General features: G+C 52.8%; 2 protein-coding genes across 3 annotated transcripts in view; one reads left to right on the top strand and one right to left on the bottom strand.

Annotated features, from left to right (window-relative positions):
- The first annotated feature begins 10,026 nt into the window (after positions 1-10,026).
- NDUFB7 (NADH:ubiquinone oxidoreductase subunit B7) lies at positions 10,027-14,421 on the top strand. Its single transcript, XM_082651822.1, has 3 exons — positions 10,027-10,206; positions 13,771-13,939; positions 14,234-14,421. The coding sequence occupies exons 1-3, from the start codon at positions 10,095-10,097 to the stop codon at positions 14,355-14,357; spliced, it is 405 nt and encodes a 134-aa protein (XP_082507948.1). The 5' UTR covers positions 10,027-10,094; the 3' UTR covers positions 14,358-14,421.
- A 68-nt stretch (positions 14,422-14,489) lies between these two features.
- Positions 14,490-18,416, bottom strand: part of TECR (trans-2,3-enoyl-CoA reductase) — a 28,262-nt gene continuing 24,335 nt past the window's right edge. Inside the window, exons 2-13 of one of the 2 annotated variants that reach the window (XM_082650558.1) lie at positions 17,471-17,521; positions 16,798-16,849; positions 16,415-16,459; positions 16,216-16,319; positions 16,024-16,139; positions 15,832-15,937; positions 15,641-15,713; positions 15,508-15,551; positions 15,374-15,431; positions 15,203-15,291; positions 14,831-14,876; positions 14,490-14,742 (exon numbers count right to left, since the gene is read on the bottom strand). In XM_082650558.1, the coding sequence (XP_082506684.1) occupies positions 14,615-14,742; positions 14,831-14,876; positions 15,203-15,291; positions 15,374-15,431; positions 15,508-15,551; positions 15,641-15,713; positions 15,832-15,937; positions 16,024-16,139; positions 16,216-16,319; positions 16,415-16,459; positions 16,798-16,849; positions 17,471-17,521 (912 nt within the window). In that variant the 3' untranslated portion in view covers positions 14,490-14,614. Of the gene's footprint in view, positions 14,743-14,830; positions 14,877-15,202; positions 15,292-15,373; positions 15,432-15,507; positions 15,552-15,640; positions 15,714-15,831; positions 15,938-16,023; positions 16,140-16,215; positions 16,320-16,414; positions 16,460-16,797; positions 16,850-17,470; positions 17,741-18,416 lie in introns of those variants that run through there. The other variant, XM_082650557.1, reaches the window with a different exon arrangement.

Here is an 18,416-nt window from a genome sequence, read left to right as displayed (position 1 = left end):
TCCCAGTTGAGGCCAGATTTCGAGTCATCCCAGCCCAGGTGCCAGACATATACGTGAAGGCACCTCCCAATGATTCCAGCCCCCAGGAGAGTTAGAGTCACCTCCAGCCCTTTGGGTCTTCCCATCCAAGGCCCCAGACGTCATAGAGCAGAAACAAGCTGTCCCTACCATGCTCTGTCCCACAGAATCCATGAGCAGATGAAGTGATTATTTTATGCCACCACATTTGGGGTGGTTTCTTGACACCCTAGATAACTGGAAATGTGACCAATCTGTTAGTAATTCTGGTTGGCTCCACCTTCACAGTATATCCAGCATCTGAGTCCTTTTCACCTCCTGGTCTTAGCCATCATCCTCTTTCACCTGGATTGCAGTAATAGCCTCCACCTAGATCTACCCACTTCTGCCCTTGCCCCCTTTATGGAGGCAAACTCATAGAAGCAGGGAGATGGTTGCCCATGGCTGGAGGGAGGGAAAAAATGGGTAGATGTTGGTCAATGGGTACAAAGTTTCAGTTGGGCAAGATGAATATGTTCTAGAAAACTACAATGTGACTATAGTTGACAACATTGTATTGTGTACTGGAAACCTGCTAAGAGGGTAGATCTTGGGTGTTCTTAACACAAAAAAAGAATAAATAAAAGGAAAATGTTAACTCTGAAGTGATGGATATGTTGACTGGCTTGGTTGTGGTGAATATTTCACAATACACATGTATATTGGGTTATCAGGTTGTACACCTTAAATACATACAATTTTGACTGTCAAGAATATCTCAGGACTTCCCTGGTGGTGCAGTGGTTAAGAATCCTCCTGCCAAGGCAGGGGACACAGGTTCGAGCCTTGTCCGGGAAGATCCCACATGCCGCGGAGCAAATAAGCCCGTGTGCCACAACTATTGAGCCTGTGCTCTAGAGCCCACAAGCCACAACTACCGAGCCCGCGTGCCACAACTACTGAAGCCCACGCACCTAGAGCCCGTGATCCGCAACAAGAGAAGCCACTGCAATGAGAAGCCCACGCACCGCAATGAAGAGTAGCCCCCCACTCGCCGCAACTAGAGAGAAAAGCCCGTGCACAGCAACAAAGACCCAACGCGACAAATTAATTAATTAATTTAATTTGAAAAAAACAATACCTCAGTAAAGCTGGAAGAAAAACAACCATAACTGTTTTTATTTAAACTTTTGATAATTTCTTTACCACAATTTTCTTTCACTTTTTTTTTAAACATTGCATTAATATATAATTTTTCTTGGGAAAAAAATAGAGTCTGAAATCAAGGTGTGGGCAGGGCCATGCTCCCTCCAAAGGCACTAGGGGAGGATCCTTTTTGCCTCTCCAGCTTCTAGGGTTTCCTGGCAGTCTTTGGCTTGTGGCCACATCGCTCCAATCTCCGCCTCAGTCTTCACATGCCTTTTTCTCTGTGCATCTCTGTGTCTCAACTCTAGATGCTATGCTGGTGGTTTTGAAGATGCAGGAAGGGGCCATGAGCCAAGGAAGGCAGCTCTAGAAGCTGGAAAAGGCTAGAAAACAGATTCGCCCATTCTCAAAGCCTCTGAGGGAGAGTGGTCCTGCTGATAACTTGGTTTCAGCCACATGAAACAACTTTGAACTTCTGACCTCCAGAACTATAAAAGAATTCATTTCCGTTGTTTTAAACCACTAAATTTGTGGTAATTTGTTACAGCAAGCATAGCATATTACATACCCCAAAGGGCAAGACCCCAATTACTCTTTTGAGGGGTTTTCCATTAAAGTAAAAGGAAATGCAACTCAGATTGGCTTAAACAACAAGGAAATCCCGTCAGGCCCGTCCATGTACAAGTTAGAAAATTGGGCGGGGTCGCTGTAACGGAGATTCAGAACAAGAGTGGCTTAAATGAGATGGAATTTATTTCTCACCTCACAGTCTCAATATAAGCAATCCACAGTCTCCGCCAGCGGAAACTCTTCCCCAGCACATGCGGAGGGGGGTGGCCCCAGCCCTATTTGAGGTGGGAGGGCAGCAGCAGACCAGCCTCCCTCTCCAGGAAAAGCTCACCCCAGGGGCTGGGCTTCCCCCCGCTCCGTTCCCATGATGTAACATCCTGAACCTCTCCCACCTGCATGAGGTGTGGGTGTGCTGTTCCCATTCTACAGATGGGGAAATGGAGACTTGTCTGAGAAGGAAGAGTCTGTCTGCCCAGCAAATACTTACTGAGCATACACAACAAGTATCAGATTCCAGATGGATATGGCGGGGTCAGGGTGGACGGATAGGGAAGGGACGGGGGGATACACCAACCAAGAGGACTGATAGCATCTCTAGCCATCAAGGGCATCCTTTAAGGTGGGTGGGCCTGGGCAAGGTAAGTGTGGTGAAGGTTGGATGGTCTCACTATGTGAGGGTGACGGCCACATGGCCAAGGCCATGTCTCGAGACTTGGCACACAGTAGGTGTGCAGGAACTGGTAGTGAAATCCAGTCCTGTCAACTGGGTATAATAACATAAAGCCATGGGCCCAGGCTGACCCGGCTCTGCCCCATTCTTGCTACGTGACCTCAGGGAAGTAGAACAACATCTCTGAGCAGAGGTCTCCTGATATGTCCAATGGAGATTGGGGATTCAGTTGTTCATTCATCTATTCAACAGATATGTACTGACCACCTACTATGTGTTAGGCTCTGTTCTACGTACTAGGGAGACATCGGTGAATAACAATAAAAATCCCTACCCTTGGGTTTAGAAACAGGGAGAGATATAATGAATAAAATAAACAAATACCTTATATAGAGAACAAACTAGTGGTTACCAGTGGGGAGAGGGAAAGAGGGGAGGGGCAAAATAGGGGTAGAGGATTAAGAGATACAAACTACTATGAATAAAATAAATAAGAAACAGGATATATTGTACAGCACAGGGAAATTAGCAATTATTTTGTAATAACTTTAAATGGAGTATAATCTATAAAAATATTGAATCACTATGTTGTACACTTGAAACTAATATAATATTGTAAATCAACTATACTTCAATAAAAAAACATACCTTAGAAATGTTGTTAGATGGGCATAAGCAGAAAAAAGAAGAAAAATAAAGCAGACAAGAGGAATCAGGTGTGCATGGGGCGGGACTGTTGCAATAGTAAAGATCACAGAATGGAAATGATACAAAGCATGGTCTTGGACCAGAACCAAAGTATACTAGAAATCACAGAATGATATCTGGAAAATCCATACGTATTTGGAAATTAAATCATGGGTCAGACAGGAAGTCAAAACTAAAAATAGTTTTGACTGAATGAAAGTGAAAACGTACCCTATCAAAATATGTGGGGTGCAGCTAAAGCAGTGCCAAGAGGGAACTGTAGGGCATTAAACACTTATGTTTAAGGAGGTGATGGGGGAGTTCCCTGGCGGTCCAGTGGTTAGGACTCAGCACTCTCACTGCTGTGGTTCTGGTGGGGGAACTAAGATCCCACAAGCCGCAAAGCACTAGGTGTGACCAAAAATAAATAAATAAATAAATAAGGTGATTGGGTCTATTTGAACGTTGCAAATAGAGTTTTTTTCTTTCTTTCTTTTTCAAGTAACAGTTTTGGGAACATCTTTCTTATCTGTGTTTCTAGGCACTTCTCTACATGCATTACAGAACTGTCTGCACATCCATTCACTAAAGTAATACTGTTCACAACTGGATGACCAAGGAACACTCAAAAAAAAAAAAACGTTTTTATACATGAGCTGTTAAATACACTTCTACATGCAATGAAAAATGGTCAGCACGTTATTTACTGATGTAAGACTCATCTAATCTTGCTGAGCAATTAGCACTCTTAGAACCACCTTGTGTGTCTACAAACACTTCCTTATATGCATTACAGAACATATACCTGATCCATGCCCTGAAATAACACTGCTTTCACAGAGTATCTCTTGAAAGTTCTCATTACAAGAAAAAAAAAAAAAAAGGGTAACGGTGCCGTAATGGATGGATGTTAATAAGACTTAATTTTAATTTAATAAGACCATTTCACAATATATACAAACATTGCATCATGTTGTACACCTGAAACTAATATAATGTTATATGTGAATTATATATCAATTTTAAAAGAAGGAGGGGGGAGGAAGGGGGGGAGGAGAAGGAGGTGATCAGGAAAGACCTGACAGTTGAAATCAACTGAAGAAGGTGGGGTAAAGCCCTGTACCTATCTGGAAGAAAAGCATTCTAGTCTGTGCAAAGGCCCTGAGGACAGCAAGCTCCTGGTGTCTTCGAGAAACAGGGAGTCTGAGATCCAATGTCCCCTTCTCAGTGAAACTTTCTAAAACTGAAGTTCCAAGCCCACCCTTCTCCATACACTCCATTCATTACGTTTGTCCTTAACAGTTATCACCATCTTATCACACACATTGTGTCCAATAGGATGTTTGTTGAATGAATGAGTGACGGTCCTGCCCACCAAACCCTAAGGCCAGGCCACTCCAGGCTCGCTGGTCCTCCACCACCAGCCAGCAGCCCGACACGCAGGCAGCAGAATCCCGGGGCAGCTCCTGGATTACAGGCGCGCCTCTGGTCACTACCACGGACCGAGGCCAGGTCTTCCCCAGGGACTGTCTAGGCCAAGCTAATTTATTTTTCCTCCTCTCCGGAACTAAAGTACCCAGAGCTTCCGACCTCCCATGCAGCGGACCGAGGCGAGGCGCAAACTCCGCCCAGAATGTTCTTCTCCATCCCCGGCCCCACCTGGGGCCTCCGAGGCTGTTCCGCCCACAAAATGCTAATGCAGCCGCTGCCCGGGGCAGAGCAGAAGCCTCTGCGCAGATGGCAGTGGCCCGGGAAAGAGGAAGGAGGGGCGGGGAAGCTGTGGGCAGTGATGCAGGGCACCTGGGGATGCGGGCGGGGAACACAGTAAGGTCTCATCAGATGGTTGGTAGAAGAAGAAAAACAGGAAGACTGTGGGGCACGGGTGACTGAGGCCCGGCCCCTCCCTCACCCCTGAATACCACCCTCACTCTAATGTTATCCCCCCTCAGATCTCCAACTCTGAGTATGGACAGACCAAGCTGAAGCATCTGCGTCCAGGGACCTCAGGACAGATGTAGGTCCACATCCCCACCCACCCAGAGTCATCCCTGGCTTGGACCTCTTCATCCTCTAGTGAAACGACTGGTCGTGGGAGTCCCCTCTGGTGGGCCTTCTAGTTAGAGAGCGCCACCCAGATGAAAGTGATAATAGCGCATGCGCGTACTGGATACCTCCTAGGTGCCCGGCAGGAAGCGCTTTTCAGGCAACCATCAACTGGTTGACCGACTGGTTCTTCCAAACCACCCTGTTCATTTATTCATTTGTTGATTTTTGACAAGTATTTACTAAACCCCCGCTGTGTGCCAGTACCCTTCTAGGTGCAGAAATACAGCGGTGAACAAGACAGGTAAAATTCCCTGCTCTGCAGAGCTGACCTTCAAGAGGAGAGACCAACAGTTAACAAGTTAAATACTAAGTCAAATATATAGATCTCAGGTTAGAGGGCAGTAAGTGCTAATAAGGAAAATAAAACCATGAAGGGGGTGGGAGCTGTTTAGTAGGGACCCATTTTACAGATGAGTAAACTGCATCTCTGAAAGGGAAGTCACTTCCCAAGATCACGCAGGGAGAGTGAGCTGGCACCGTGATTTGCCACTCTGGGTCTCCTCCCAGCTCTGGCCTCTAGGTGAGCAGCTGACACACAGAAAAAGAGAGGCAGAGGGGAGACACACAGAACAGGGTAGGGCTGCCTGGTATAGCCGTGCAGGTTGGGCACTGCACAACTCCAGGAGTGCCATTCACAAAGACAAGAACGTGCATGTTGTCCCCTGGAGTCAGGAAGTGCGCAAGGATCACAAATCTATACCACGTTCTGGGGACAGAACTTCCTGGAAAGGAAGTCTCAATCACCATCGGTCTATCCTCCATGGCTTGCGTTACTGAACCAGGTGTGTTTGCCAGATGCCCAGCAAGCCAAACCTGAGACACCAATTTTGCAGCAGAGAAAGGGTTCACTCACAAGGCAGCCAAGCAAGATGGGAGAACATATCTCAACTCCACCTCCCTGAAGGTGAGGGGCTCGGGATATTTATGGAATAAAGCTGAGGCTTGGGGAGCATGGGGAAAGGTGATTAGAGATCTTTTCTTTTAAGTGAGGTAATCATCATTCTACTCAGGCCAATGTAAGCTACATGCTTCTCCACGGGATGCAAGTCCAGAAAATGGCAGGGTTAGCCTGCTCTGAGGGTGGAGTTTTGAGTCCTCTGACGTCAAAAGGACACTGATTGGACACCTGTGCAGACCCAGTTGGCGGGTGGGTGGTCCCAACCACTCTTAACTGGCTTGAGCTCAGACTGGACACAGCTGACTCCAAGTTCCTGAAAAACAACCCTGGTAGACATCTTATTGTTTAGGCTACGTGACACTTGGAGGACATGCAAGTTTTTATAAAAACAATGAAAGCAAGCTTGATCCGTGAAGGGACGTTACAGTTCACTACTTATTAAGCAAGTTACAGTTTAATGGATCTAACTGATGACTTTCTGTTTCACTTGCCTTTTTGAGTTACCAATATATCATGGCTACGTCCCTGTGTCAGCACATGAAAATCTAGCTCAGTAGTTCTCCCAAGGTTGGTCCCCGGACCAGCAATATCTCTGTCACCTGGGAAATGCAGATTCTGGGGCTCCAGACCTCCTGAGTCAAATGCTTTCAGGTTGGGTGTGGCTTTTGCTCCACATAAATGGGGAGCCACGGGAGGGTTTCAGCAGAGGAAGGACATGATCCAATTTCTGTTTTGACAGGTGCAACCCGAGGGTGAGAGATTAAGGAAGGTGGGGGCCGGGAGAAGCCTACTGCAGTTGTACTGGAGATATGGCCATGACCTGGATGGGGCTGGTGGCCATTGGAGGGGGTAGGAATGGGTTGTGTTCTTTATCGGTTTCTACAGTGCAACCAAAGAAATTTGCCACTGATTTGGATGGCTGGAGTGAGAGGACTAGAGTTGAGTATGACCAAAAGGTTTGGGGCCTGACACCTGGAAAAAATGGAGCAGACATTGCCCAAGACAGGAAGACAGAGGGAGGAACAGATTTAGGAGAGAGCAGAGAGAAATCAGGAGTGTCGTTTGAGCGTGTGTTATAGACTGTTTGTATCTCCCCACCACCACCACCAAAAAAAAAAAAAAAAAAAATTCATATGTTGAAATCTAATCCCCAATGTGATAGTATTAGGAGGTGAGGCCTTTGGGAAGTGATTAAGTCATGGGGGTGGAGCCTCACAAATGGGATTAGTGCCCTTAGAAGAAGAGACATGGGAGCAAGCTCACCCCCTTTCCACCATGTGAGGACACAATGAGAAGCTGGCCGTCTGCAACCCAGAAGAGGACCCTTGATGGAACCCAACCATGCTGGCACCCTGATCTTGGATTTCCCACCTCCAGAACTGTGAGAAATAAATTTCTATTGTTTATAAGCCTTTATTATAGCAGCTCAAACGGAATAAGCATGTGAAGGTGCCCAGTCAGTGGCTGGATATATTCATGTGTCGGCATTTCAGGGGAGAAGACATATCTAGAGACAAATTTGGGGGTTATCCATCTATAAGGTGGTGTATTCATTTCCTAAGGCTGCTCGACAAATGACCACAAACTGGGTGGCTTAACGCAACAGAAATTTGTTCTCTCACAGTTCTGGAGGCCCGAAGTCTGAAATCATGTTGTCGGCAGAGCTGTGCTCCCTCCAAAGGCTCTAGGGGAGATTCTGCTCCTTGCCTCCTTCAGCCTCTGGTGGCTCCAGGTGTTCCTTGGCTTGTGGCCGCATCACTCCAATTTCTGCCTCTGTCTTCACACGACCTTCTCTCTTTCTCTGTCTCCTCTTCTGTTGATGTCAAATCTCCCTCCATCTTTCTCTTATAAGAACACTTATTGCATTGGAGGCCTACTTGGCCTACGATCTCATCTCAATACCCTTCATTACATTTGCAAAGGCACGTTTTCCAAATAAGGTCACATTCACAGGTTCCCAGGATTAGGGTATGGACATACCTTTTTAAGGGGGCAGCACTCTTTAACCCACTACAGATTGTATTTAAAGCCCTTCGTAGGACGCGTGTGAGTGGAGAGAGATACCCTCCACCCCCACTCTTTTCTTCTTGTTCACCTCTGTGTCCTCAAGTTCTGACACAGCCATTCATAATAGAGGGATGTAGTAGTAACAATAAGTAACACTTATCTAATGCTATGTGCTAAGCACTGCTATAAGTACTTCATATAATTAACACATTTAATGCTTAAAACATTAAAATTGAAATCTCGATTTTACAAAGAGCTAAAGGCACTCACCCAGACCAAACAAATAGGGTTCTATTCCAGGACATCTGTTCTCTCAAACAGCAGGAAACCCCCTTGGCCCAAGTAGAGGAATCTGGCTTGCTTTAGAGAATCTCACATATTACAAACACAAAATAAATTTACTGAAGAACACCAGATGCTGCTGTCACCTGATATCCTGTGTTTGGAGCTGGCATAAAACAACCGTAACTCTAAACATGACATCTCTCGGTATCAATGCCACTCAGGCCTCCAGGGAGCACTTCCCCGCCACTCTGGCTGATGCCCTCCTGTGTCTGAGTGTGATTCTGGTTGTGCCGCTGCCAGTGCTGGAAACAGATGCTGCTTTGGGGTGTGTAGGGGACTTGAGCACCAGACAAGTTTAGGTAGGAGAAAAGACAAATTATCTTGTGTATTTGTTTCCTAGGGCTGCCATAACAAGGTACCACAAACTAGGTGGCTTAGAACAAGAAAAATTTATAGTCTCACGGTTCTGGAGGCTGCAAGTCCAAAATAAGGTGTGAGCAGGGCCATGCTTACTCCCAAGTCTCTGGGGGAGGATCCTTCCTGGCCTGGGATCCTTGGTGTTCATATGCTTGTAGATGCATCACTCCAGTCTCTGCCTCCAGCGTCATGTGATGCTCTGTGTGCATGTCTGTGTCCAAATTTCCCTCTTATAAGGACATCAGTCATTGGATTAGGACCCACCCGAGTCCATCATGACCTCATCTTAACTTGATTACATCTGCAAAGACCCTACTTTCAAATAAGATCACATTCACAGGTTCCCAGGGGTTAGGATTTCAACTTATTTGGGGGAGGGGGGGTGGACACAATTCAACCCACAACACCTTGTCAAATGAAATCTAATCATGCAGCATCCAAGTATCATTTCCCAGCACGGCCAAGCACCCAGTGAAAGGCTTCTCTTTTGTGTTCCAATGTGCAGGATTCCAGAGAGAGTAACAAATTAACACAGCATTTGTTACAGCTGCACATTGGGTCAAGAAGTATTTGGCAGTATTACCAATGTATTATACTTTTAAATATACATGTGTAGAAGCTCTAATGTAACAGGGGTGAAATGTAATACTCATTCTTTACAGGGGCAACTACAGGGATACTACAATCACAGCTCGTTTTATTTTTACAAAGTACTAAATTGGATTTATTTAAAATCTCAGCTTATAAATAGTTTATAAATAACTTTTATTTGCTTATTTAAATTAAACTTAATTAAAATGCTTATTTTAAATAATTTTATTTAAACTTTTGATATTTGCTAATTATGTCAGCTCTGTGCAGGGTTTTTTATGACAAATTCGAAAGTTTTAGAATAAAGACTTTTTTGAAATACGACATAAGAATAATTTTCATTTGCGCTCTAGCTTCGGGAGAAGCTAGAAATACGACATAAGAATAATTTTCATTTGTGCTCTAGCTTCAGGAGACCAGAGGCGCCCAGGGAGGGTGGGAGGAAGCCCCAGGCTCACATCGTCCACCCTCTCCTGCCCAGATGGATTTCCAGAAGCAGGGAGGCCCCCTCTGGCGATCACCAGAGTAGGAGGCGCGCACCTTACTATCTCAGCCCAACCGCAAGGTGGCGCCAGAGATACCTGAAGTCCTCCGGAGTCGTTCATCTCTATGATCCCCGCTGCGGCCTGAGCAACCCGGAAGCCGTCGCTGGCCAAGGAGTGCTTCCGGGTAGGAGCTGGGTGACCCTGTCTGCTGCAGGAACCTGCGGCGACAGCAACCATGGGGGCGCACCTAGGTCGGCGTTACCTGGGCGATGCATCGGTGGAGCCCGACCCCCTGCGGATGCCCACCTTCCCGCCAGACTACGGCTTCCCCGGGCGCAAAGAACGCGGTGAGTCCCAGTGCGCAGGCGCGGCCGGCGGGAGTTTGGGGTGGGCGCCGGAACCCCTGAACCCCGGGGTCGGCTGGGCTCGAGCGTCATGCACTGTGTCTGGGTTCAGCCCTGACCTCGGCCCGGAGGAGTCCAGGGGGCGCGCGTGACCCTGCCTGAGTGTGGAGGCATTCCAGGCAGAAGGCACTGTTTGAACAAAAAGCCCGGGGGCAAAAGAGAGTGGCGACACAGGACCTAATGAGGCGGTAGTCCTGGAGTGAGTGGGGAACTATGGGAGGGTTTATCGCGGAAGGGATGTGCTTATTGTACCTCTGTCCAGATGTCGCTATTTTTAGGTATGCTAGAGAAAACACGAGGGGGGCTCACGCCGCACATACTGTTCTGCACGTTGCTTTTTTTATTCGTTAATATCACAAGCATATCGAGCGCCAGTCCTGGACCAAGTCCCGAGTTGGGCACCGAGGATGCAGCAGGCACTGACTAAGGGGGAACTCACAGCCCTGTAGGGAAGACAAAGGAACCTGGCGGATCTTGATGATGGCCCCTGGGAGTATCAAGGCGGGCTTTTAGGAGACTATGACTGGAAGCGAGGCCTGCGGGAGATGCGGAGGAGTTGGCCCCACCGAGACCAAGGAGAGGGGAGAGCTAGTGCTTCAAAGCAGAGGAGGGACACGATCAGATTTGCTTTATCAAAAGGTCACGTTGGCTGCCAGGTGGGCGACGACTTGGAGACAGAGAGATCCCTAAGGGAATGGGGTGGTGCAGAGAGGTGTGGATTTAGGAGAATGTTGGGAGGTATGGTCCTATGGTGTCTCGAGTCCTTGTAGTTCCTTTAGCCCCACTGGAACCTGCAGTCCATCAGTACCCCCACCTCCTTATCCTGTCAGTACTTCCCACTGCCCCTCACACCCTGCTTTCCCATTAATGTTTTGCAAACACCCAGAGCCGCCCCACCCCATCCCCTCCTCTGTCTTGCTTAACCAGAACCCTGGTTAAAGCCAGCTCTCCTCCGTGGCTCCTGTCCCTGTGCAGCTGAACATCGTGGGAGAAAAACACCCATCCTCCCTGACTGGTCTCCCAATTGCTCCCCCAGTTGACTCTTCATGCTGCTGTTTTCCTGTCACATTCCCTGGCCCTTCGCTCTCTCGGGCTCCTTCCTAGACCATGGTCTCACGCCTTCTCTCTCAGACCCTAGCACCTCCTTTCAGCTAGTCACTTTGTATCCTCTTAAGAAAATAGAAGCAGCCAAAAGAGCTCTTGTGGGCTCCCTTCATCCCTGCTTCCTACACACCCTGGACTCCACCTTCTCTCCTGTTAGCCCAGATGATCTGCCCCGGCTTTAGCTAAGCCTCTGCTCCAGGTGAGCCCTCTGATGCCCTCCATCCCAACCACTCTCCCTCTCTTGCAAGGTTGGTTCAACCACTCTCCCTCTCTTGCAAGGTTGGTTTTCCCATCAACATGCAAATACGCTGTTATTTCTGCTGTCGTAATATCTTCTCCTGGGGCTTCCCTGGTGGTGCCGTGGTTAAGAATCCGCCTGCCAATGCAGGGGGCATGGGTTCGAGCCCTGGTCCAGGAAGATCCCACATGCCGCAGAACAACTAAGCCCGTGCACCATAGCTACTGAGCCCGCGCTCTAGAGCCCGCGAGCCACAACTGCTGAAGCCCGTGCGCCTAGAGCCCGTGCTCCGCAACAAGAGAAGCCCCCGCAATGAGAAGCCCGCACACCGCGACGAAGCCCGCACGCAGCAACGAAGACCTGACACAGCCAATAAATAAATAAATAAATAAAATTAAAAAAAAAAAATTTTTTGGGGGGGGGGTTGTGTCGGGTCTTCGTTTCTGTGCGAGGGCTTTCTCTAGTTTTGGCAAGCGGGGGCCACTCTTCATCGCGGGCCTCCCACTATCGTGGCCTCTCTTGTTGTGGAGCACAGGCTCCAGACAGGCTCCAGACGTGCAGGCTCAGTAGTTGTGGCCCAGATTCTCAGGTCTAACTCCACTATGGCAGCAGCAGGCACGGCTGGTCGCTGGCACTTCCTGGGAGCCCCTCTTCACGTGGTTCCAAGACCCCACAGCTCCCGCCCACCTCCCTGCCTTGTAAATGCCAAGGCGCCCCACTGCGTGGGTCTCTCCTGTCTCCACCCACTCCCACCACTCCCTGGAGGTCTTTGCTAGTCCTCTGGTTTCAAATGGCTGCTGTGCACCAGTGCTGGAGTTTTTATCTCCAGCTGGGCCTTGACCCTGAACCCCAGACTCATGGACCTCACTGCCTGCTTGGCATCTCCACTCCACATTTAACGGGCATCTTGCACTCAGCAGGCCTGAAACAGAGCTCCTGACCTCCCCTACCAACCCTGTGCCTCCCTCCAGCGCTGACCACCACATGCTCAGGCCGAAACCCCTGAGGCATCCCGCCTGTCCTCCCACTTCAGGGCCTTTGCACCTGCTGTTCCGCTCTTGGGGATGCCTTACCCGGGTGTCTATGTGACCCACTCCCTCACCTTCGTATGCCACCTTTTGACGGCCCCCTCCATCTAAAGTTGTGACCCACCTCCCCACACTGCCTCTCTCTCTCCCTTATTTTCCTCCCTAATACTTAGCATTGTCAGGCATCCTACAACATCTAGCTCTACCTGTTTGTTCTGTGTCTCCCTCCAAGAGCAGGGTGGGATCCTTGCCTGGCATGTTCCCTTGTATATCCCCAGCACCTAGCACACAGTTGGTACTCCATAAATCCTGGCTACTGACTGACTCATCAGGCTGGAGCATCAGGTGTGAAGTGCCACCTTGACATGGAAGCTATCAGGGGCTGCAGGTGGACACAAGGCCTGGGACTCAACGATATACGGGGTGGAGACGGAAGCCATGAATTAGAATGAGTGGACGGCTCTTAGCAAGAACCACCGGAAGCCAAGGCTTAATGTTTGGGCAGCTTAATGTTTGGACAGCCATAGAGATGGCAGGAAACCTGGGGAGGGTGTGGCAGAGAGGGGGGGCACGGGAAGAGAATGTTCGAGAAAGGAGGAGCATCTAGGACCAAGAAAGATGGGGTAAGATGGGGGGGCAGGGGTTCCCTTGAGGATGCAGGAAGGTTAGGTCCTGTGTGCCCCGTGCTAGGTGGGGACAGAGCTCAGGATCACCAGCACAGCGGGCGCGGGCTGGGGTGTGTGCCCACGATTACTGACGGCCCCCAGATGGGCCCCAGTTGAAGTGAAGGTTGATTTCATCCCCGTGGGGTTTACCAGGTGGGTGGGGCAGCAGGACGAGGATTATTAGTTCAGCTTTCTATGAGGCGGGCAGAAGCTGTGCCTCCACTGAGAGGACAGAGCTGGGATCCAGGTCCCCCAGGCAGACACACAGACGCACACACACCTCTGCAGGGTGGGGCTGTCTGGGGAGTGACCCCAGGGGGAGGGGAGGCAAGAATCTAGCGTGGATTTCGAGGTGCTCGGTGATGGCGGGAGAGGGACCCTGCCCATCTGGGCCTCAGTGTTGGGGGTTGCTTTCGTGCAAATTAGAAAGCTATTCCTGGCCCTGGCTGAGCCCCACCCGTCCCCCCCGCAGAGATGGTGGCCACTCAGCAGGAGATGAATGACGCACAGCTGGTGCTCCAGCAGCGGGACTACTGCGCCCACTACCTCATCCGGTTCCTCAAGTGCAAGCGCGACAGCTTCCCCAACCTCCTGGCCTGCAAGCACGAGCAGCACGACTGGGACTACTGCGAGCACCTCGAGTGAGCCCCACGCCTGCCCCGAGCCCTCACCCGGCCAGGCCCCACCTCAGTAGAAAGAGGAATCCCAAAGGGGCTGTGGGGTGGGGCGGGCTGCTTTGAGGTGCCTACAGGAGTGGCCACGCCTAGTTCAGGTGGGAGGCCCAGCTCTTGCTCTGGGCTCACTGGTGTCCACCCCAGGGGAGGGGGCAGACCCCAGAGTTACATCACAGGCACGCAGGTCTTCCCTACCTGCGACCCCCTCAGAGTCCCATCAGCTCCCCAGGCTACCCCTCCCTCCTTGTACTCTGCCTGCAGCTACGTGAAGCGCATGAAGGAGTTTGAGCGGGAGCGGCGGCTGCTCCAGCGGAAGAAGAGGCGGGAGCAGAGGGAGGCCAGAGGCCAGGGGTCCGGTGACGTGGGCCCTGAGGTGGCCCTGTAGCGGCCCCGCCTACCACCCTGTAGACCAGTCAAAAAAATAAAAGCCTCCAGGGCCCTCAGCCCAAGCTCCGCCTCTTTCTTTGGTGTGCTGATCCCCGAACCGACCCCCAAAAGAAACACCGCTGAGTCTCAGTCCAGCTGGGCAGGCAGGTTTTATTCCAGACGCTGGAGAGCAGTGGTTCCCACTCCTCGCCCAGAATGACACTGGGGCGGGGGGACACGAGCCTGGCTGGCTGAGCCTGGGTGAGGGGATGCCATTCAGAGCAGGAAGGGGATGATGGGCATGCGCAGGGGCGGGTAGTCTCGGAACTCCTTCAGGTAGCTGCGGTGCTTGCCCTTGGCCCAGATGGTCATCTGGGTGAAGCCCACCAGGGAGAAGAGGGCCACTGTGGGGTGGAGCAGGGGAGTCAGGGAGGGAGGGCTGCACACAGCAGGGACGGGCGGGGCCCCCTGGGGAATGGGCAGCGGGCTCACCTGGGAGGCACTGTGTCATGATGGCAAAGCCAATCCAGGACCCCACCTGTGGGCAGAGCAGGCAGGGTGAAGGCGGGCAGGGCTGGGCAGCCCCAGCTGTTCTAGTAAGGGGATGGGAACCACACGCCAGAGCTAGAGGGGCCTGGAGTAAGGGGGCACTACACGATGAAGCTGCCCCTCAGTCCCCAACAGCCACAAGCCCAGCTGGACACCTCCCAGGCCCCCAGAGGCCACAGTCTCTCCATTTCCAAATGTTCCAAGTTCAAACTGCAGAAGCAGCTACGGAGCCAGGCACCGCCCCCTCCTAGAAGCTAGCCCTCCACATGGGACCCCAAGCCCCAGGAGGGAGAGGAGAGGAGGGCAGACCCTCACCTCGTAGGTGTAATTGGGACAAGACACCAGCAGGAAGAGCCATGTGAAGGGGTTCTTGGTGGGGTATGGGATCTTCCTGGTCTTAGACCCTGGGAGGACAGGACAGGAGTGAGACCCGCTGGCTCAGCCTGCCCAGGTGGCCATCCCCCCTGCCCGGAGCAGGCCACTCACCAGCTGGCCGCAGGTCCCGCAGGGCCATGTGGATGGAGAAGTTGCCGAGCTGGCAGATCTGTTAGAGAAGCAGGGTCAGCTCGGAGCCGCCCCCCAAACTCCCCGCACCCTGTCATCCGTCCCAGCCCGCTTACCACAAAGATGGCGAGCGCCAGTTTAACCTGCTGAGCTCCGTAGGCTGAAGAGGAAGCAGAGAAGGGAAGCCCGTGAGGGGAGAGCCTGGGTGAAGGGGTGTTCAAAGGGGGAGCAGGGTCCAAGGCCACTTACTTGGCGGTGTGTAGAGAGGGTGGTTGATGTAATAGGCCATCCACGCGGCGAAGCCCCAGTAGTAGGTGCAGTTCTGAAAGGGAGCAGGGCCGGGATGGAGCCTGGCCCAATGGAGGGCAGGACCCAGGTGAGGGGGACCAGGGAGGGTAGGGCCGGGGGTGAAGGACCTGGACAGGCAGCTGGGGGCTCACCTTGAAGATGTTGCGCAACGGCATGGTGCCGTGGGAGAAGCGATGCACGAAGAGCGTCTCCAGCAGGCGCTTGATGTAATGGAATGAGTGGCAGATGCAGGCAAGGCTGGGGGCGGGGGAGCCAGTTCAGCGGGGGCAGGTCCGCAGGCCTTCCCCTCCCCCTGCCACCTCCTCCCACCCGGCCCCACTCACTGTACCACCGTGTGCCGACTGGACGTGAAGTCATATTTGTGGCCATAGATGAAGGGCACCCGGAAGTAGAAGAGCAGATAGATGAAAAGGGGACCGGCGTACTCTGTCAGGAAGACCTGGGGAGGGGAGAGGTGAGTCACCCCAACGCGGCAGATGGGAGACGAGGCTGCTGGGAGAGGGGTCTGCACGCACCGTTACCCAGCTGATCTGGGCCCCCAGGTCCCGGAAGTAGAGGGTGGCCGTGGTGCCCACGGGCAGCTTCTGCAGAACATCCTCATCCTTCAGGGACTTGCCCTCTGCGGAGAGTCGGGCCAGGGCTCAGGGCCTGCCTGGGCCTTCGCCCAGGGCCACCCAGGAGCCCGGGGACAGCCAAGCAGACAGCTGTACTCACTGGGGTCCAGGCGGAGGGACTGGCGGGCGGGGTACCACTGTGGATCTGTAGGGAGAGTAGGGTGTCACAGCACACAGCCTGATGGGGCCCAGGGTCCCTACAGCTCCTCCGGCCCCCGGGCAAGATCTCTGAAGTTTGTGTGGCTCCAGAACACAGACCGGAAGAGCAGGCAAAGCGGGATGTTGTCCTTCCCAAAGCCCAGCAAGGGCGTTCCTGTTGATGGCCACACGGGGGCGGGTGCCCCAGGCAAGCCCAGAGAAGCCTGGGCCACACTGGGGTTATCTCTGCAGGCCCTTGCGGGAGAGGCATGTAGGACAGGGTCCTACCTAGAGGCCCCTGCCCAGAGGGGTCGCGGGGGCAGTGTGGCTGGGCCCTGGACTTACGGCTCTTGGTGAAAAGGTTCTTGATCTCAGCAATGGTGGCTTGGGGCTCCACCTGGGGGAAACACAGGCCAGGCACCAGTAAGCCGTGGGCGGGGAGCCCGGGACCCAGAATCCCTCTTGGTGAAGTGGGATGGACTGGGGTCCCAGGCAACTGCTATGGGAGGGGGGAGCCGACAAGGCAGCCATGGGCCTGAGGGCCATTTTAACCAGGCAGCCAGGTCACCCCTGGACTGGCTGGGAGATGGTGTGAGCATGGGAAGCCAGGCCCACCTCGCCTCTCCTCTCCACCCCCAGCCGCAACTCCCCCCAGAGAAAAGGCCCTCAACCTGTTCCAGACCTCCCTGGGATGGGACGAACCCCTTCCCCTGGCCTGGCCTCGGAGTGGGGCCGGTCTCAGGACTCCACCTCCTTCCCAGGCCCCAGAGCCATGCAGGGTCCACTGAGGCTGCTTCACCTCCTCTCACACTGGGAGGCCAGCTCCCGGCCACACCCAGGGGCCAGGGTGCTCTACCCTGAGCGGCAAGCCGGCTGGGGCAGGCCCAGGGACAGTACGCCTCCTGCACACCCTGAAGGGCAGGGGCTGGGTGTCAGGACCCAGGTGGAGGGGCACTCCCATCTCCCTGGTCGCAGGCCCAGCACCCTCGGGCCAGCGCAGTCTGCACTGCGGTCCTACCTTGTCCAGGAAGCACAGCTTCTCCCGGGTCTTTGCGTCCAGAATCTCCACCTCAAAGAAGAGAACGGCCTTTTTAGGTTTCTTGATCGTCTTGGGGGGCATGGGCCGGGGGAGGCCATTGAGGCCAAAGACGGGGCCAAGGCCCTGGCTGGTCTCCCGGGCCACCACGCTCACGCTCAGGTCCATGCCTGCCCCGCTCTGCCCGCTGCGGCCAGAGGCCCCAGCTGCCGGCCGTCAGCCCCCACCACAGACCTCCCCACGCGAAGTGCTCTGGGCCGGGCCGGCGAGATCAAATTCTGCCGCGGTGCTGGAAGGCAGCCCGGGCCTGCCTTGGCTCGGCCAGCTTCTGTGCAGATGTAACCCGAGTGGCCCAACAGCCACGGCCCAACTAAATATATAACTGCCCCACACTGAGCCCCCCAGGAGCCATGCCACAGACCTCCTGGGAGGGGGCACCTGGGGGCAGCCCTCCAAGGGCTGAGTTGCCCTGACTGTAAGGCTTTCGAGGGGACACGGACCCCCAACAGCACGGGGGGGAAGGGAGATCCCCAGAAGAGGCATGGAGGTGCCTCCTGGCCTCCCTGCCCAGTGCAGAGCAAGGGCCTGTCACCAGGAGCAGGGTGAGAGGCCAACGGGCCGCCCAGGCCCCAGCTCAGGCGCACAGAGTTCACTGGGCTTGGAGAAATCCCAGCTATTTTGAGAATCCGCGAGATAGATCATCCATTTCCCCTTCTGAGCTGTAAGACACACTCCGGATTATTGCCTTGTGCATCTGTGTTCCCAGGGAGGTGACAGATTCCGGCGTTATTGGTGCAGAGAGCCTCTCTCTAAGTGTGGAACGGGTCAGGAAACCAGGAAGTTTCCAGCAAGCGCCCCCAGCCTAGGCCAAGACCTTGGCTCACACCTCCCCGGCCTCCCTCTCCACCCAGTTCTCACTAGGTCCACC

This window comes from Grampus griseus (genome assembly GCF_964374135.1).
Source record: "Grampus griseus genome assembly, chromosome: 3".
In the NCBI taxonomy this organism is placed as follows: Eukaryota; Metazoa; Chordata; class Mammalia; order Artiodactyla; family Delphinidae; genus Grampus; species Grampus griseus.
The sequence above is the reverse complement of the archived record's forward strand: the minus strand, read 5'-3'. Positions and strand labels throughout refer to the sequence as shown.

Bases quoted from the DNA above. Each gene is read 5' to 3' on its own strand.
- NDUFB7 (XM_082651822.1), top strand. From the start codon at position 10,095: ATGGGGGCGCACCTAGGTCGGCGTTACCTGGGCGATGCATCGGTGGAG. The intron at 10,207-13,770 runs GTGAGTCCCAGT...TCCCCCCCGCAG, and splicing joins CCCCGGGCGCAAAGAACGCG to AGATGGTGGCCACTCAGCAG. The intron at 13,940-14,233 runs GTGAGCCCCACG...CTCTGCCTGCAG, and splicing joins GACTACTGCGAGCACCTCGA to CTACGTGAAGCGCATGAAGG.